The 21,156-nt window shown below is 48.9% G+C and overlaps 1 protein-coding gene across 1 annotated transcript; it reads right to left on the bottom strand.

Annotated features, from left to right (window-relative positions):
* Positions 1–2,543: 2,543 nt before the first annotated feature.
* Positions 2,544–4,935, bottom strand: LOC119350521. Its single transcript, XM_037618315.1, is given in 6 exon segments — positions 2,544–2,717; positions 2,808–3,108; positions 3,202–3,404; positions 3,577–3,683; positions 3,686–3,725; positions 4,615–4,935. Coding segments are annotated over 6 exon segments (1,146 nt in total).
* Positions 4,936–21,156: the final 16,221 nt, after the last annotated feature.

Below are 21,156 nucleotides of genomic sequence, written 5' to 3'. Positions count from 1 at the left end.
TAAGAAAAAAAAACTGAAAACAAACTTGTACGAATCACTATGCAAGATCAGAGGAACATAGCATCAACTGAGCGTAACGAAGTCCCGGTGGACTGAGACTTAGCAAAACTGATATCTCTACTACTTAAAAGAAACATAACGTTCCCTCTCCCCTCTTACGTCCGCCTCCCTTCGTCCAGCCTCTCGTACGACCCCCTCTCCCGTCCACGATTTTCTTTTGTCCCTCCATCGGTTTTATTCCTGGCGGTTCCCTGTTTACCGGTTTATCCTCATTTGGCTGGACAAGCCCACTCTAACTTTGATAACTGAATAATTCACGTATTGTAAGCAATTTGTTATTTGGCAAACACAATCAGTTCATGTATGGTAATAAAAATCTGATTTGATAATGCTAATCAATCTCCTTTCTTATGTCAATCAATCTCCTTTCTTCTTTAATGACGCATTAATCTTATGGAAAACCCATCCGCCTTAAACCATGCAATCGCTCGTGTGGGACACGCAAATCAGGGATAGGGGCGGGCTGCGGTTATGTTACGATTCCCCTGATCCAGTCGCCGCACCCATCATCTGATGAAGTTGACCTCGGCGGTAGACCGAAGTACGCGGCAGCCCAGCTCCAGTGCAGTGCTATCTTCCATGATCCATGCCGCTTGAACTCAGATGGTGAGTGGCTGCACAAGAAGATGGGAATTGGGATCATGGTCATCCATGCGATCATGTAGCGCCGCAGGCGTCACGTGGACTCCCCGCTTCCACCGGCGATCTCCATCGAAGAATCTGCTATTGCTTAGGAGTAGGGCACCGTCGCCGCCTTCTGTGAGCGGTTGGCCTTGCACGGGCTTCTCGTCGACAACCACAATGACTGATCATGCTAAGGTTATATCAGGAAACTATTACCCGTTTTAGTTTTTTTACCTTTACTATGCAGTGTCTGCGAAGCCCGTGATTCAATCTAATCTAACTACTTGCTTGATTGTTGTAGTTGTAGCCTGCTCGCTTGCTTGCTTGATGGTACAACTCGATTTGCAGCGCTTTAGCGGCACGCAGCAGAGAAGAGAGGGTAATCAGCTTTGGACGCTGCCTTCAGTCATGGTGCACGGTAACCAATTCTTTCAAAAGTGGGCTGGATCAAATAATATTCAAGTGAGAACACCATGATTTCTTGCTATGTCCATGCATGGTAGAATTATGCCCTATTTCTAATCAGAATTTTGCATTCTGTTGTGTCAAAATGTATACTTTAGAATGTTAGTTATATGCTAATTACCATATATGATTGACATATGAGGGACTGACCGCCAAAAATGTGAACGGGATGAATTGTGTAGTTCTTACACAAAATTTACCAGAAGAGAGTTGACTTTACTTGTTTTTATTCTTGTAGTGATCGATCCTGTATTCAGCGATTGATATACTAATATTTTATGCTCGTTGAGGGTAGTAATGCAGAGCTGGATATTTTGGGCTGACCTGCCAAAGCAATTGTACACCAGTGATAGTTATACTCATGTGACCTTCACCCCTAAGCTATTTTTTACCTTTACTATGCAGCTTTTGTTTGATAAATGAGCTTGCTATGGTACGGTCAAAGGAAGTGCTTGACTAGGTAAGTTTACATGGACAAACAAATTATTCCTATATAATGTAGCTTTACTTTTATATTGTTCTCACGAACAAGAATGTGTTGGTCTTTCATGTTCTTATTTTGCCAATACGCAATGTTTTTTGAAAAAAAAAATGAAACTCCATGGGCACTAGCACCCACGGATTTATTGATATAGAAGAAGCATCCCTCATGAGAATTCCAGAAATTCGTCCCCGACGTGGATCGAACTCTGGTCGTTAGGTTTACAATCATGCGCCCCCAACCACTGGGCTATGCCCACGTCCTCATACGCTTTGGAGGTAGGGTGTTCTTTGTAGACATAGACAAGTACTATATTCGAAATTGTGTACAGTCTCGTTGGACTAATTTTCCATAATAAATAGATAGGGAGACAGAGCAATACATATGTACAGCACAAGTTTGGATTATTTCCATGGTGAAGACAACACAATAGACACGTACATGGCAAGTTGGGGTTATTTCCATATCCATCACTAACACATGTCCTTGATAGGTAAGTTTGGATTCTTTCTAAAACTTGCCTATCTTCAAAATGGAAACCACCCCTAATTCATCTCCTTGATAGGCAAGCTCAGATTATTTCACATACGCATTAGGCAAGGTAGCAACTTTTTCTTGTGTATGACACCATCATCTCCCATGGCAATGATTTCTAAAGGGCGAGGCTGCGAGGGGTGGCAATAGTATTATAAGTCCACGATAGGCAACCACACAAAAGTGATTACGCACGTGTTGCACTCGCACGCTTGCAAAATGGATCTAAGGAAGGGAGAAAGAGAGAGAGGAACATAGTTTTTCCTACATACATGAAAACATAGTTATTAGGATAAACATACTCTCATTGCAACGCACGGGCACTGGGCTAGTAACACAGACGCACGTTTGACGATGATGGTTGATCAGATGGCGCGCGTTACACCTGTTCGTGTCCTTTAGGAGGAGCAGAAGGAGGGGGGTGCTGCTGGTTCGGCGCGTGCGCTGCGTAGCCTTCTGTAGTAGGAGGGGGAAACTGCTGCTGCTGCTGGTTGGGCGCGTGCGCTCCATAGCCCTGTGCCGGAGGAGGCGGGTAGGGCGCTTGGTCGTACGGCTGACCCTGGGGCGGTGCAGAGTACTGCGGGTAGCTCGGCGGCGCGGGCGGCGCAGAGTACTGCGGGTAGCTCGGCGGCGCGGGCAGCGCCTGCCCCTGGGGAGGCTGCGGCGGGAACTGCGGCTGCCCCGTCGAGATCCCGGCGGCGCTCGCCGGCATCTGCTCGCCTTCCTTGGGCGCGGCGGTCTCGGCAACAGTGGCAGGCTGCGTGCGGAGCATGACGTAGGAGGTGATCCCGAGGGCCGTGGCGACGAGCGTGAGCGCGGCGCCGCCGGCGAAGATGCCGTCTATGGGGATGTAGCAATAGCCGGACGCTGACGTTTCACGCGTCCCGGGGGCGTTTGCGGCCGCTTCTACCACCAGCATCCCAAAGGCGACCGCCGCCACAATCCTGCATGCATGCATGCACGTTTAAGTGAGCACTAGTGGTTGGTCACCCACGCGCAACCCGCGTGCTCCGGGTAGCGAGCGATCGGCCACTCACCATGAGAAGACGGCGCAGATGACGCCGATGACCCGTTTGCTCTGGGAGGGGATGGCGCGGGACTTGCAGCAGCCGCAGCAGCCGCCGAGGGCGGCGAAGATGATCTGAGCTACGGCCAGGAAGATGGCCGCGCACACCCCGAGCCCGAACGCGGGGTTCTGCGGGTTCAGGCACACCCCTACACCCTCGTACACGTCAAAAATCTGCGAGACATATATCCGCAGTTTCAGCACAGAACAAGAAGAAAACACACGTACTTCAACAGAGCACGCACACAGATACAGACCAAGAATCCAAGCAAACACATAATCCAGGAGTATATATGTACGTATGTTCAGTACGCAAGGAGATGAATGTAATGTGGGGCTAGCTTACAGTGAGCTTCGTGCCCTCGGCTGAGAAGCCCAGGATGGCACTGAGCACCCCGAGAGAGCCGACGACCGAGCACACGATGATCATCTTCAGATCCATTTTCATTGCCACTGCTCTCGATGGAATCTCGATCTTTATCGGGTTGTGGTCGACTGGCGTGCACCCGCGTTTATATAGACGGAGTGACCGCGTGACGTGATTCCATTGGTCCAAGCCTATGTCACTCGAAGGGGAAGACTTCTGCGGCGACCACCGTCACTATGGTCTAGCAAAGTTCCGCGTAATTCATATCATCATTACGTTTTTAATGCTGAAGCATAATTAAGAAAGTTCGTAGGTGTAGGATAATTGTAAAGAAAGCTAATGCATTGTAGAACGTTGACATGGTAGACAGCTTTGCCGTCACGGCATATATCCATGGTTCTGCCGGCGCAGTACGTACAATACTGTCACGAGAGGTATATGTACGGAGTATATTGTCCAAAAGGACAATTGCCAATAGAGAATTGCACCCGATTTGTTCCACACTATCGTCGGCGACGATCGGTTTCTAGCATGGTAACTCCGGTGCAGCCAGCATCCTGTATACGGAATAATTGTTTCTTGGTTTTATGGTCCCCGCGGACAACCCGGATCCCTAAAACAGACACCGCATCTGGTTGTGGATTGATCCAGATAGGGGTCCCAACATTGATATAAGAGTCGATCATCCAAAGCTAGCAGCAAACATCCGTCACATTTGATGCAAATTTGAATACACTAAATGAGTTTGATTCAAACTTAAAGAATTTTTACATTAAACCGGATGTTTTCCATCTAAACCGGAGCACATACATTCATTACATTTTGACATGTTTCAACTAAACTATAGTGGAATAGGCTATTCTAATCTAGTCTAAAATGGCCGCCGACCGCGGCGTCGTCTGTTTCCCATGATATGTCTTCCCCATGTCCGGCAGCAAGCTCTAAGCCCCGGGAAATGAAGCTTCGGCACCAGGGGGAGAATAATGGCATCCGCCTCCGCGAAGCGGGCAAGCTCACCAGTTGAGAGGCCCGGCAAGACGGTGGCGGTGGCCTTCCTGGGACCAAAGCGGCGGCAGTCTCCCATGTTCTACTCTTCCTCGTTATCAGTGATGGTCGTGGATGTGCCAACCTCGTCGTCGTGGCGGCGGTGCGCGCCGACATGGAGCTGGTGACATCATTGGTGCTGTCATCAAACTTCTTCGCCGCTGCATCGATCTCCACGAACATAGTGTCTTTCTCCGTCCGCAAGATGCGCAGCCGCCATCGCTCGCGAGGGATGTCGCGAACTGTGCGGTAGGACATGAGTGGTGCCTTCTTCTCATCCACATCAGCTACCATGTTCGTGTCAGAGTTGTCGTTCGCCTGGTCACGGCCGATTTGCTCCTCCACAGGTAGGTGCTCATCGAGGAGCCGGAGGTTGTACCTCTGGTCGACCGCGCCTGCCGAAACACCGCCTCCCCCTCTTACACCATGTCGGTGAAGTGGGCCCAAGCCTCGCCCATAGTGATGCCCGTGTGGACCACCGAGGGCGGTGGCACCGGATCGTCGTCGGACGCCTCTTCCATTGGCTCATCCACATCGTTGCCCTCTGGTGAGCTCATCGGCGAGCCAACCTATATCCGGTTGGCTTGGCGGGCCTGCCAACCGACCGCAATGCCAGAGAGGCTATCCCAGAGGGCTTTGGAACTCGAGGCCATGGCTGGTATGGTACACAGAGGAGATCATGAGCAGATGTGTGATGCAGCTGTTGCTGGCCCTGACAACGTTTAAAGAGTGGGCGGATGCCAGACCAAGCGGCAGGGTGTTTAATGCCGACCAGCAAACAGACGAACATGTGGCGTCGAAGTAGGTTCATCGGCAACCACACTTGTTCAATGGAGAGAGACAGACAAATGGGTGTCGTTTGAATGTGGAGAGAAGGCGCGTGCCCCGGGACGTGACGCAGGTGGTGCACCCCTTCAATGTCGGCTCTAGTGAGAGGTCATGTCCACTCTGGGCCTGCATGAATGCAACGCTAACCAGCATAAATGCACGACAACTGCTTCACACGGGAAAGGGAGCGGGCAAGGAAGAGGGGTTTTGGGTGGGACCAGGATGTTGGACGCCTGTGTGGTAGTGGTCCAAATGCCTGCAAAACCCCCTCCTCTGGTTTGCGGAAAAATGGACATCCGGACCGGTCCACGAAAGGATGAAGTACCATGTTGGATGGCAAAACACACCCGAACCGCGTGGTCCAAACAGATGCGGGCGATTTGAGGTTCGGTGTTGCAGATGCTCAACAACATTCTTTTCCCATTAAATTTCATGTACGGGGAGAGTTGAGATGAAAAAAAAAATGCTTCAACGCATTCCCAATCCCCTATTGGGACGTCACAATAATCAGCCTCCAAATCCAACTTCCAATGATTGCCACGTTAGTGCACCCCCATGGGAGACCACTAAACCGTCGTCAGAGACCCGCTACCCGATCTCACCGCCGCCCACCACGTGAAGCCGAAGACAAATGTGCATCCATCGCTGCTCATCGACGACAGCCGTCACCACAACCCGCTCACCGCCGCGCCACCGCCGAAAGCTGAAGACAGACGCGCATTCGCCGCTTCTCGTCAACGACAGCCGTCACCGCAACCCGCTCACCGCCGCGCCGCTGCCGCTCGCCGTCATTGCTCACCATAATACCCCATAGCCTGCGACCGACCACCGTCTGTTAGCCACTGTCACGTCGCCGGAGTCTGCTGAGCCACCACCGGAGAAAGAACAACATCTTGTTGACAAGTGGGACGTCCTCAAAGTCAGATTTTGTATTGGGAAAGAAATTCTTGGGGCTCCATAAAAGCACCTCACTTGCAAACACTCCCTAAATTATTGGGATAGCCCAAAAAACGTTTATTGGTTTTTTTCGGGAGGTTGTTGGAGAAGCTCTTAGGCCCTGACGATTTCTGATCCCCTGCATGGTCACTAGACCCTTTCATTTTATCTTGCAACATTTGCCGACAAGTCTGACCCCATGAAAGAATCACGACAATGCGAACTGGCAAACGTTCGCCGGGAAGAAACTCCAAGTAAAACGTCCTCGTAGCCATTTAATCGAGATCATACGATAAGTCGATTACAGTTTTAGAAGGTATTGCCTTCTCTCGAAAGAAATTGCCATCCCCCCAAAACTAAAATTGTCATGAAAATCATTCGCCAAGGCCATCCTCCCTAGCAAATGTTAGCCATCTTAGAGGGTTGAAGAATCAAAGGTACAAAGTCAAACGGGGATTATGCCCCAAAAATACAAGCAATGGAATCAACTCTATAGCCGGTTGTTCATTATATGGACCGGTTGTTCGTTGTATGGAGTAGTCAGGTTTATTAATTGATACCTTCCATATAACGAACAACCGGCTATACTATCAATTAACCCTGTAACCCTGCTATTCGTATTTCACGTACGAACCTTTTCCGACAGAAACCTGCTATAGGATCCTGTTATATGTGCTCTAGTTTCGCACTACTCTCTCCGTATTAAAATATAAGACGTTCTTAAGGCTAGTTTAGACTAAAAAACGTCTTAAATCTTGGTGCAGAGATAGTATTAGCCATGCTCTAAATATGAGAACAAGAAAATCACTAAGCAAGCACTAACTGCCGCGTCGTTGACTCTGTCAAGATTACACGAGAAATCTCAACTGCAAACCTAAAGCATTAAACAAAGCTTTGCTGGGCCTCTGAAAGTAACACAAGAATACAATGCATCCGGCCGGAAGCGATAGAGGTAAAGATGTTACGTTCACACTAACGATCAGATCACAGAATATAGCGCGAGTGCATGATCCATCCATGGAATGGTTGATCAGAAGGCACGCGTTACACCTAACGGTGCATCATTTGAGGTCTTGAATTAGAAGTTGTGCAAGTTTCCATACAAGCTGTTCAGAAATTTATTACAGCGCGAGGCTCAATAAATTTGCTCCTGCTACAACTTGGGGCTCACAAATTTACCCTTCTTTTTTAGTTGTTTTCACACCTAACTAGTGGGTGCTTCTAGTATAAATACTCCCCAGCTGTTTCATGTGAGGGGAATGAGATTTCTGAGTTTATGTTTGTAGACAGCCGGTGAGGTTGTGTTGTATTGTGAGCACTAGTATCATCGAGTGTTAGCTCGTGTGTGTGGATTGAGGGCTTGTCCTCAATTCATGTAGGATCCTTGTGGTTCCCTTTTGTGATTCTTCATAGGTTCACAAGCTTCATGGTTTGGGTTGCATCCTTATAAACCCAGCTAGTTATCCGCTGCAATTTATCTGAGAGTGTTTCCTCTTATTCTTGCCACTTGAGAGAAGCAAAGTTTGTTGAAACAAGTATCGAGTGAGTTTGTTGCTGCTCCTTGTGAGTTCTTTGGCACCGTGAAAGATCGTTTCCGAGGCGTCCCCGTATCATCTTGGCATCAGAGCTTTAGATTGTTCGCGGTGCTATTTTCTCTCTTGCTGATTTTGTTCTTGAGAAGCTTCCATGGGTTCGAGGAGATCCAGCAGTGTTGATGGTGTGCATGGAGGTAGGCACCTCATGGAGGAGGAGCTGCCACTTCCCGTGTATGATCCAAGCCTACAGCCCGCCTATGTGTTGGCATTGGAGGATACACGAGAGTATGTGTTGAACAAGGTGGAGAGGCGCATATCGGCCGTGGAGACCAACCTTGGCCGTAGAATCGACTCCCTCACCGAGGAACTCCGTCGAGATAGGCTTGCTGCACGGGGTCGACATCGACAAATCCCCGAATAGCAGGGCCAACGCCACCTTGAGGAGGAGCATGGAGAGCACAACCACGTCTACTCGGGTGATGCTCATAGCTACTACGCTGCACCACCTCGGCGTGCTCGCTACGACCAGCGAGGTGCTACTTGGGCACCATCGTCGCCACCACGAGATGGGCTTGCGGCACGGGGTCGACACCGACAACTCCCCATACAGCAGGACCACCATGGAGAGCATTGGAGCGACCACTCCGATGATGCTCAAAACTACTACGAGCCTCGACCACGACGTGTTCATCATGATCGTCGCGGAGAAGGCCAAGAAGGCTTTGCCATGGGAGGAAGAGGTGATGGGCGTGCTCATCGTGACCATGAAGATGATGGGATTGGTAAATTCAAACTTACCATACCATCGTTCAATGTGAAAACCGAGCTCGATGATTATTTGGAGTGGAGATGCGTGTGGATCAGATTTTTGACAGCCACCGCTATACCGAGGAGAAGAAGGTACGATATGCATCCATTGAGTTTACTGGATATGCTTTGATTTGGTGGAACCAATTGTGTCGTGTTGGAGGTCGTCCGGAGACATGGGTGCAAATGAAAAATCTGTTGCAGAGATGGTTTGTTCCTGAACATTTCACAAGAACCTTGTATAATCGACTCCAATGGTTGTGCCAAGGTAATTCTAGTGTTGATGAGTACTATAAAGAGATGGAGATTTTGATGATTAGGACAGCGGTGAATGAGCCAGAGGAGGCCACAATGTCAAGATCCTTTCATGGACTGAATGAAGATGTGCAAGAAAGGATAGAGATGGTTACATATCAAGATTTGCAAGAACTTGTGCATCAAGCTATTCGTGTAGAGCAGCAGCTGAAGCGTCGCCAAAATCGCAGCCAAACCTATACATCAAGCACTTAGAGAGGTTCAGCTCAGCGAGAAGTAGACGGAAGTGTCGCTGCAGATTTTTGCTCACACAACAAGATGACTACAAAGGAAGCTAATGCATCAAAGGTTGAATCTTCCAATACTCCTGCCACTCGCATTAGTAATATTCAGTGCCATACATGCAAGGGTAGAGGTCACTTCAAGAAGAATTGTCCTAATCTGAAGAAGGTTTTACTCACAAATGATGGATATGTCACCGATGACTCAAGTGACAAATCTGAATCTAAGAAGAAATATGCAAATTATTGTACTTTTGAGACCGGAGCACCTCTGAGTTCAGATGGAGGAGATGGTGTTAATCGCATGGTTCGCAAAGTGGCTCATGATGATGCTCCTATTATGGAGAAGGGCCAACGAAAAAATGTGTTCCAATCCATTTGTAAGATCAAGGACAAAAACTGCAAGGTGGTCATCGATGGAGGCAGCTACAACAACATCATTAGTAGTGATCTTGTGCATGCTCTTGGGATGTCAACATGGAGGCAGCCCCAGCCATATTATGTGAAGTGGCTGAATGGTGTTGGTAAGCTGAAGATTACGCATCGTGCGAGGGTGCAATTTCCAGTGCGAAGTTATGTGGACAAAGTGGTATGTGATGTGGTGCCAATGCGAGCTTGTCATCTTCTTTTGGGAAGACCGTGGCAGTTTGATCATGATGCTACTCACCATGGGAGGTCTAACAAGTATTCTTTCATCCATCAAGAAGTGAACCATGTCTTGGAACCTATGGTGGATCAAGTACTCAAGGTTGAGCAATTCCCACAAGTGAAGAAGCCAAAAAGGAATACCTCAAAACCGAGGACGGTTTTGTTTGAAGGAAGGGAGGATGATGTGGACCAAATCATGACCAAGGCATCCAAGAGTGAGGTTAATGCTAGCACAAATGCTGAACCATTAGAGCATCCAAAGGAAGACAAGGGCAAAACCATTATCTTAGTTGGGAAGCTTCCGGTGCCTATTTTGGGAGAAATGACACATCAGATTTCCAGCTGCAACTTCCCACCTAAACCTAATTAATTCTGGAAGTCTCTATGTGACACCCGGGTAATTAAGCTACAGTAACCCCGTCGTAATGATGCCACGTCACCTCGGTTACTAAGAGTAACTCGCGTTGATTAGAAACCGATTCAAACTCAAATTTAATTAAAGCCAAACATCAAAGTTTTCAAACATTAAAAATAAAATGTTCTGGTTGTGCCAAATAATATTTAGATATTTAAGGTGAAGGAAACACACTTTTACAGAATGCATAAATATTTTAAATTGAATTAAAACATAAAAGGAATAAAAAAAGAAAACCTAACAAAACTAAAGAGAAAAGGAAACAACCCCCTCCCCCCTAGCCAACTGGGCCAAGGCCCAGCCGGCCGACCCAACCGGCCCACCCCACTCCCTATACACCCCTTGCCCAAACCCTAACCGACACCCAGCACCCCCACTTCCCCCCACTCGCTCGCCTCTCCCTCTCCCCCTCTCCGCTCGATCCCATCTGGATCGGGGAGGGGCCCAACCTCGATGCGCCGACCGCGCTGCCCGTCCTCCCCGCGAACCGACGCCGCACACCGTCGCCGCCTCGTCCCTCCTGGACCCCGCCGTTCGTCGGACTTCCTTGCCGGATCTCGACTTCACCGCCGCCTGGGGAGCTCGCCGGACTGCTTCCTCGTCGGATCTCCTCCCCTGCGTTGCTCGTCCCCGTCTTCCTCCTCGCGCCCCGCTGCCCAGTCCCCTTCAACCCCTTTTGAGCGCCACCCCCATCTCCCTCTCTGACCCCGTGCCGGAGTCGTCCTCGATGGGACTCGCTCGCCCGCATGCTCCCGCAGCTCCGCCCGACCCTCGTCCCATAGCCTTCCCTGCGGCCTGGTGCCCGCGGCCACCTTGCCGTGCACAGCGCCCGCACCGTGGCCTCCCCTCCCGGCAGCCTCTTCGCCCGTAGCACTGCGCTCCCGCCCGAGCGCACACGCCCCCGTCCGGCCACTGCTGCCCCTTGCCCAGCACTCCTCGCCGCGGGCGCCTCTCCACCGGGCACGGCCAGCGCGCCCCGCTCCGGCCATGGCCTCGCCGTGGCCACCGCCCCCCTGCTCCGGCGCCTTGCCGGGTCCGCCCGCACCTGGGCGTGCGCCCGCTCGGGCCGCATCCTGCACCCGCGCCTGCTAAGTGGCGCCTGATAGGCCCCTGTGCCTATGACATGTGGGGCCCAGCCCCTGGAACGTTAAAAAAAGATATAAAAATGGATTAAAAATAAATAAATAAATAAAAATATTAATTAACTAATTAATTAACTAGATTAATTAAGTTAATTAAATCCTGAATAGTTGACTAGTTAAATTTACTTAACCTGCTAATTAAACTAAGTAACTGTTAATTAGATATCAGTCAATGACAGAATGGACCCACGCGTCAATTTGACCAAGTCAACTGACTGTTGACTGCTGACATCACCCTGATGTCATGCTGGCGTCATAATGGCATTTCCTAATTAAATTAATTCTGTTAATTCTAAAAATGAATTAAATCTTTAAAAATTAATATAAAATAGTCCATAACTCGGATGAAAATACTTTGTACATGAAAGTTGCTCAGAACGATGAGACGAATCCAGATACGCAGCCCGTTCGTCCGCCACGTGTCCCTAGCATAGTGAACCTGCAACATTTCACCCCGGTTCATCTGTCCGAAAACGCGAAACATTGGGGATACTTTCCTGAATGTTTCCCCCTTTCGCCGGTATCACCTAATATCGCGTTAGGGCACACCTAGCACCGTTACTTGTCATGTCATGCATCGATATGCACCTGTTTGCATTGTATTTGTTGTTTCTTCCCCCTCTTCTCTCCGGTAGACTACGAGACCGACGCTGCTGCTGCCCAGTTCGACTACGGAGTTGACGACCCCTCCTTCTTACCAGAGCAACCAGGCAAGCCCTCCCCCTTGATCACCAGATATCGCCTATTCTTCTCTATACTGCTTGCATTAGAGTAGTGTAGCATGTTACTGTTCAGTTACTCCTATTATGTTGCATAGCCTGTCATTGTTGCTACAGTCATTGATACCTTACCCGCAATCCTAAATGCTTAGTATAGGATGCTAGTTTATCATCACTGGCCCTACATTCTTGTCAGTCTACCTTGCTATACTATTGGGTCGTGATCACTCGGGAGGTGATCACGGGTGAAAGAACATGCGGTGCCCCCATGTTTGGTTTTAGTAATTGATGACAATCTCTATGCACTAATGGTTGTCTTGAGTTATATTTGAAGGATTTGTCCATAGGCTTTTCTTGAAGTGCATGTGTTGGTTTCAAGGAATTTATGAGTTGACCAAGGTGCTATTAAGGAATTATCCAAAGATTGGTCATGCGAGTGTTGAGCTTATTGCAAGCATGTCTTGAAGAACAAGAATGTGTGATCATTCATGTTTACCTTCAAGACATCAGCCAAATGAAGAGAGTTGGAAAGATTCAAGGCTGATCAAGACTAAGTCAAAGAATGAATCAAGTTGATCAACACACAAAGCATAGAAGATGTATCGAGAGGGATCAAGCGATCCCATGGTATGGTAAGCATGGTCAATTACGCTTTGTGTACTAACCCATGGTCTTCGTGAGAGTTCTTTGTGGGGTTAGGTTGCGGTGTGCAAGTTCAAGTAGGATCATCACGAAGAGATCATATGCTTGAAGCTTGCCGTCCATTATGGCGACAATGGACTTGTGAAGATGTGCAGAAGAGTGGCTCACCCATAGTGGAGTATGGGGGAGCAATCTACTAGTCTTCATCGAGCCAACGCAATCAAGAAAGGTGGTCCAACTTGAGGGAGTCAAGATCGTCATCATCTAGCTCAAGTGGACCATGTGCAAGGCAAAGGTTTGCCCTTGATAGGTTTTCTATTTTACCGGTCTCATGGTAGTTGTGGGAGACCGGGTTATTGGATCGTTTGCCGTACTATCAAGGGGGGCTCTCGATGAGTTGCTTGATCGTATCGTTCGTAGAGAGCTCAAACCATTGCATCCTTGCATCATAACTATTGGTTCTTGTTTGGTTCTTCTCCTTGTGAGATTTGGAGCTTTTGGTCATGTTCATGACAAGCTCGAGTTCATCGAAAACGGAGTTCACATGCATCTTCTATGATGTTTTCAGTGTTGGAGGGTATACCGGTTCTTCTCTGTTGGAGGTGTCACTCCTTTGTTTGCTAAGCATACCTCCCCTGCCTCTTCTCTGTTGGAGTATTCTTTGTTTTCGTGGTTGTGGCTTTAGGTTGGTGCCAGCGGTAGTACCGTGACCCTCAGCGGTAGTACCGCCGAAGCTCCCCAGCGGTAGTACCGCTCTCAGAGCGGTAGTACCGCTCCAAGCGGTAGTACCGCTCTCCGAACGGTAGTACCGCTTGGGATTTTCGGCCGTAGTACCGCTGTGTGTCTGGGCTACTTCCGCCTCGATTCTCGAACGAAGTTTTTCGTGTCGGGTTTTGCGGCACTAAGGGAGGTAGTAGGAGCGGTAGTACCGCCCTAAGCGGTAGTACCGCTCTTCCCTAGCGGTAGTACCGCCCTGGCAGCGCGGCAGTACCACTGGGTTGAGCGGTAGTACCGCCCGGAGCGGTAGTACCGCCCTTCCCTAGCGGTAGTACCGCTCTGTGCGGGGATGTACAGTGGGGTAACGGTTGGATTTTCCCCCTCCTATAAAAGGGGGTCTTATTACCCAATGAACCTTATCCTTTGAGCTCGTGTTCTTCCCCCATTGTTGACCTTCTCTGAGCTTGCTATCTCTCAATCCCTCCATGGATTCTTGCTAGTTTTTGAGGGAAAAGAGAGAGGAGATCTAGATCCACGTTTCCACCAATCACTTTCTCCTCTATGTGAGGGGAACCCCTTGGATCTAGATCTTGGAGTTCTTGGTGTTCTCCTTCTTGTTCTTCCTCTCATTTTCCTCCCTAGCATTAGTTGCTTTGGTGGGATTTGGGAGAGAAGGACTTGGGCACTCCGTGTGTCCTTGCCATTGCATTTGTGCATCGGTTTGAGTTCTCCACGATGATACGTGGAAGTTACAAGTTGAGAAGCTTATTACTCTTGGGTGCTTGGTGCCCTTGAGCTTGTTCCTCTTGGGTGCTTGGGCGCCCTAGTCGGTTGGTGGTGTTCGGAGCTCAATCATTATGGTGTAAGCTCCGGGCAAGCGTCGGGGTCTCCAATTAGGTTGTGGAGATCGCCCCGAGCAATTTGACGGGTTCCGGTGACCGCCCCCAAGGGTTGCCAAAGTGTACGGGTTCGGTTACCACCCCCAAGGGTCTCCATTTGTATGGGTTCGGTGACCGCCCTCAAGGGTCCCTTAGTGGATTCACGGCATCTTGCATTGTGCGAGGGCGTGAGGAGATTACGGTGGCCCTAGTGGCTTCTTGGGGAGCATTGTGCCTCCACACCGCTCCAAACGGAGATTAGCATCCGCAAGGGTGTGAACTTCGGGATACATCGTCGTCTCTGCGTGCCTCGGTTATCTCTTACCCGAGCCCCTTTACTTATGCACTTGACTTTGTGATAGCCATATTGTTCTTTGTCATATATCTTGCTATCACATAGTTGCTTATCTCGCTTAGCATAAGTTGTTGGTGCACATAGGTGAGCCTAGTTGTTGTAGGTTTTGTGCTTGACAAATTAACCGCTAGGTTTATTCCACATTTTTTCAAGCCTAAACCATAATTATTTTAAAGCACCTATTCACCCCCCCTCTAGGCGACATCCTCGATCTTTCAACGGGTATATACTATACATATATACATACTTCAGATGGTGACTAAAGTCGGGTTGGCTCGAGGAGTACCCGCGAGTGATTCACAGATTGGGGGCTGAAAGGACCTTTGTCCCGACGGCCCTCTGTGTGGATCTTTGTGGCGGAGCGACAGGGCAGGTTGAGACCACCTAGGAGACAGGTGGGCCTGGCCCTGGTCGGCGTTCGCGATTGCTTCATAATAACACACTTAACGAGATCTTGGTATTTGATCTAAGTCTGGCCACTAGCCTATACGCACTAACCAACTACGCGAGAAAGATATGGGCACTCGACGTCGTGGTATCAGCCGAAGCCTTCGTGACATCAGCGACTGAGCGGCGCGCGCCAGATTGGACCGCGTGACGCGACTTCCTTTGTAATGTAGGTTGCTAGGTCTGCTTCCGGCCGCCCTCGCAACGTGCAGGTGTGCAATGGGCGATGGGCCCAGACCCCTGCGCGTATAGGATTTAGACCAACGTGCTGACCTCTCTGTTGTGCCTAGGTGGGGCTGCGACGTGTTGATCTTCCAAGGCCGGGCATGACCCAGGAAAGTGTGTCCGGCCAAATGGGATCGAGCGTGTTGGGTTATGTGGTGCACCCCTGCAGGGAAGTTAATCTATTCGAATAGCCGTGTCCCTCGGTAAAAGGACGACCCAGAGTTGTATCTTGACCTTATGACAACTAGAACCGGATACTTAATAAAACACACCCAAACAAGTTCCACAAACAACCCGGTGATCGCTTTTCCACAGGGCGACGAGGGGAGGATCGCCGGGTAGGTTTATGCTATGCGGTGCTACTTGGAGGACTTCAATCTACTCTCTTCTACATGCTGCAAGACGGAGGCTGCCAGAAGCGTAGTCTACGATAGGACTAGCTATCCCCCTCTTATTCTGGCATTCTGCAGTTCAGTCCACTCATATTGCCTCCTTACACATATACCCATGCATATGTAGTGTAGCTCCTTGCTTGCGAGTACTTTGGATGAGTACTCACGGCTGCTTTGCTTCCTTTTCCCCCCATTTTCCTCTTCTTCTCGGATGCCGCAACCAGACGTTGGAGCCCAGGATCCAGACGCCACCGTCGACGACGACTACTACTCTGGAGGTGCGTACTACTATGTGCAGGCCGCTGACGACGACCAGGAGTAGTTTAGGAGGATCCCAGGCAGGAGGCCTGCGCCTCTTTCGATCTGTATCCCAGTTTGTGCTAGCCTTCTTAAGGCATACTTGTTTAACTTATGTCTGTACTCAGATATTGTTGCTTCCGCTGACTCGTCTATGATCGAGCACTTGTATTCGAGCCCTCGAGGCCCCTGGCTTGTATTATGATGCTTGTATGACTTATTTATATTTTAGAGTTGTGTTGTGATATCTTCCCGTGAGTCCCTGATCTTGATCGTACATGTTTGCGTGCATGATTAGTGTACGGTTGAATCGGGGGCGTCACACTCTAGCACTTTATAGAGGCTGGAAAAGATGGTCTTAGAAGTCAGCTTTCATTCAAAAAAACGGTGCATCATTTGAGGTCTTGAGTCAAAAGTTGTGCAAGTTTCCATGCAAGTTGTCCAAGAATTTGTTACAGTGCGAGGCCCAACAAGTTTGCTCATGCTACAGCTTGGGGCTCACGAATTTTACCCTTCTTTTTTAGTTGTTTTCACACCTAACTAGTGGGTGCTTCTAGTATAAATACTCCCCAGCTGTTCCATGTGAGGGGGGATGAGATTTCTGAGTTTATGTTTGTAGACAGCCGGTGAGGTTGTGTTGTGCTGCGAGCACTAGTATCGTCGAGTGTTAGCTCGTGTGTGTGGATTGGAGGGCATGTCTTCAATTCATATAGGATCCTTGTGGTTCCCTCTTGTGATTCTTCATAGGTTCACAAACTTCATGGTTTGGGTTGCATCCTTGTAAACCCAGCTAGTTATCCGCTGCAATTTATCTGAGAGTGTTTCCTCTTGTTCTTGCCATTTGAGAGAAATAAAGTTTGTTGAAACAAGTATCGAGTGAGTTTGTTGCTGCTCCTTGTGAGTTCTTTGGCACCGTGAAAGATCGTTTCCGAGGCGTCCCCGTATCAATATATCAGACATTTTTGCTACAACTCATCTTGATGAGATATAATTTGGTCTCATTCACCTTTTATAGACATTGGATGTGATGCTATAAGATGCGTGTGTGCTAATGTGGGTTGTATCTGTTCTTGTTTTCAAAGTGAATAAGACCAAATTATATCTCCTCTAGATGAGTTTTAGGTAGAGAAAAGTATACTTTTCGTCCCTCAATTCTTGGCAGAGTCTAAATTTGATCCATCAATTTCAAAACCGGACAACTTGCACCCTTAACTTCTGAAACCGGACAAGATTCATCCCTGGTCACGGTTTTGACCGGTTTTGGTGCTGTCCCATCCCGGTTTTGACCGTTCCGACTCAAATTTGCCTACGTTTTCCAAGTCCACGTAATGTTTTCAAGTTGGGTTACTTTTTCAAATACGTGAACCATTTTAAAATTTGTGTATTTTTTTTAATCTGCGTACATTTTCCAAGTTCATGTACTTTTTCAAATATGCGTATTTTTTTAAAGTTCATTTAGTTTTTTTAAGTTCATTTAATTTTTTAAAAATTGATGTACCTTTTCATATTCGAGTATATTTTCTTGAAAGAGTTAATGAATTTCAAAATTTGATGCAAACTTGAAAAAAGTACACAGATATGGACTTCTTTTACGCAAACATATGTGGATTTCAAAAATAATTTCAACTTGAAACAAGTACGTGAATTTCAAACAAAGTTCGTGGATTATAAAAGGAACACGGATTTTTAAAAAATGCGGACTTTGAAAAGCATGTGGATTTGAAATAATTATGTGAATTTCAAAAACAGTTCATGGCTTTTGGAAAATATTTGGATTTGATAAAATTACACAAACTTGGGAAAAATACGGGGATTTGGAAAAAGTATGTAAATGTTAAAAAATCATGGATTTGAAAGAAGTACGTGAATTTCAGAATAGTTTGCTGATTTGAAAAAGAATGTTTATTTTTGAAAAAAAATACGCGACCTTGAAAAAACTACGAGGAGTTGAAAAGTGTATGTGAATTTCAAAAAGTTCACGGATATAAAAAAATACAGGAATATGAGTGAGCACCGGTCAAAACCAGGATGACTCAACACCAAAACGGGTTAAAACCGAGTCCAGGGACGAACCTTGTCCGGTTTCGGTAGTTGGGGGATGCAAGTTGTCCGATTTTAAAGTTGAGGGACCAAATCTAGATTTCACCAAGAGTTAAGAGATGAAAAGTATGTTTTTCTCTTTTAGGTACTCCCTCATACAGTTTTGCTAGAACTCATATGGCAGCCACCTGACGTAGTTCGTCTTGTGCAAGCCTATGTCACTCGGAAAGGGGAGACTTTTGCAGCGACCACCATCACCAGGTTCTGCCCATTTGCCGTGTAATTCTCCCACGATTGAGTAATCCATTTCATACGAAAAAGGGTTTTCCCCGCTTTATATATAAAGCACCATCACCGAACAAGCCGATACAAACACACAACCACAACACACCCACCCAAGGCTGGATACAAGGACGCCGACAACAGGAACACCACCCTAAACAACTCCAAACAAACAACAGATGAAACACTAAGCACTGCTATGAAGTCGTCGGGCCCTCAACCGTGGATGAGCCACCGCGAAGAGAAGATGTCGTGCATGATGAACACTGGGCTCCAAGGCGACGCCTTCAGGAAGGGAACGACACCGGAGTGCCGCCACCGCCCATTCAATGAATAGGGTTTCCCCCGGAGCACATGGTGGCAAGAGAGATACCGCGACGACGCCTTCAAGAAGGGAATGGCGTCAGAACGTCGCCGCCGCCGGCCTGACAAGTCAGAGCGGGTTTTCACCCGGCCAACACTCCCTGTCACCAAAGTGGGGTATAGTCACCCGCACCACCTCCATTCAACAACACTCCCCGACCACCATGCTGCCCGCACGACCATGGTGATCGGGCAGCGCCTGAGCCGCGTGCTCTGCCCACAAGCACCCCATCTTCCACCAAAGGGCCGCCGCGTGCTCTGCCCACAAGCACCCCATCTTCCACCAAAGGGCCGCCGCCCCAGATCCGAGCCTACCTCTCGTCCAGGGATACAGCATACCGACGCGACCAACCAGAATGGAGCAGAAGACCCCTTCCACCCCAAAGCGCACACATTGGCAAGGTTGGTGGCCGTGGTGGCCAGACTGGGCCAGGGGAACTCCGGCAGCCACACAATGTAGCCACTAGATGCAACGGAGGGGCACCCTGCCCCCATTCCGGAGTCCCATGCCACCGCTGGCAAACCCTCGCACGCAACAACGCCGCACCATGGAGCCGCCCCTGCCAGTCGATCCTGTATCGGAATCCGAGAAGAGAGGGAAAGCTCACCCGGGTCAACCGCAGACGAGCAGGAGCCAGAGCATGTCCGACCGTCGCCGCGCGCAGACCAGGCCGACCGCGTGGTTGCAGCCACACCGCTGCAAGCCACAACATGCAGAGCTCCTGTTGGACCTCCGCCACCACCCCGCGCCGCCCGCCGCCACTAGGGACCAGATCCGAGAGGATCTGGCCGGAGGCGCGGCGACCCGCCACCGTCCGAGCTTGCCGCAGCCGCCGAACCGAAGACGCGCCCAGGACGCCCCTCACCTCCTGCGCCCTGCCTTGCCAAGACAGCCGCCGCCGCCAGATCCGCTGGCCACCCTGGAAGCCCGCACCTCCCGCTCGCAGCCCCCGCCGCTCCACGGCCAGGCGAGGTCACGCAGCCACCGCCGCCTCCACGGTCGCTGGCACGGCCGACCGCGGCGGCGCCGCCGCACCCTGCGCGAGCACGGCGTCCCCAGGAGGCGCCTGCATCCCGCATTGCAGGGAGCCGCCGAGGAGGAAGGAGGCCCCGCCGCCGCCTACGCCGACCGGGCTTTGCTAGGCGGTGCGCACCGGCTGCAGCGAGGGGAGGAGGAGGGGAAGAGGAGGCTGGCGGCGGAGGAGTCTAGGGTTCGCCCCCCCCCCCTCGCGGTTGCGGGTCAGGCGAACAGGGGAGTTTTTCGGCTCTGGTGTAATCCATTTTATCGTCAATGCCCTTAGAAAAGGAGGCAAATGCATCGGCCGTACAACAACTTGTTCAAGAATCTTGTTATGGTAAGCTAGCCATATAAAGACCAGGTCATGTATCGATAGATTGGTATCCGTCTGCAAACCTCTACAACTAATACTCTATCTAGAGGCCAAAATTCATCATGCATCTCTAAGTGTTACGTAATAACATTAGTAGAAAAAGGACCTTTGATTCATCACATTAGTCCCGGTTCTAAGTTTCATGGGCGTAGAAGATCTTTAGTCCCGGTTGGTAACGCCAGCCGAAACTAATGGTCCTAAAGGCCTTGACCCTTTAGTTCCAGTTGATAACACTAACCTGGATTAAAGGGTCTACTTTTAGTCCTAGTTGATAACACTTACCCGGACTAAAGGTCCTTCATAGACTAGTTCAAAAGGAAGGCATCCCATAAAAAATCAAATGTGCTCTGTAGGTGGGGTGGTAAGCGTTGCCCGATTGAATACACAAGCTCGTGAGTTCGAATCCCATGAGTTTCGTTGGTGTAGGCATTATTATTTTTTTAGCCTGGGGGTTTTCTACTAGTGTAACATAGCATTTCATTAAGCAAGATGAATATAATTTTATAATGTACTCCCTTCAACCGGCACTTATCACCGGGATAACGAGTTAGCTATGATTATATCCTCAATGGGACAAAAACAACTATAGCATTTTCTCTCTTACTATCATCGGAAAAAAAAATCACTTGTAGAGATTTACTTCATCTAATGCACACCACTCGCTCATACTTATCTTTTATCTAAAACCGGACAATGAATAGACTAATGAATCGGAGAACAATATATATCCATAATTATTGAAAAGCAACATGTATAATCTGATCATAAAGTAATATTTCACCACATAAGAATGAGAATCATTGAAAAAATATCATCATAAAGATCAATATCATGTAGGAACCTCTTGGGATCATTGTATTCACGCGATGAACTACTCACAAGTTATCATGGGAGCAGCGGAGGTCGATTTTGAAGAAGAA

This window comes from Triticum dicoccoides, chromosome 1B, assembly GCF_002162155.2.
Source record: "Triticum dicoccoides isolate Atlit2015 ecotype Zavitan chromosome 1B, WEW_v2.0, whole genome shotgun sequence".
In the NCBI taxonomy this organism is placed as follows: Eukaryota; Viridiplantae; Streptophyta; class Magnoliopsida; order Poales; family Poaceae; genus Triticum; species Triticum dicoccoides.
This window is presented reverse-complemented; position numbering and strand designations above follow the sequence as displayed.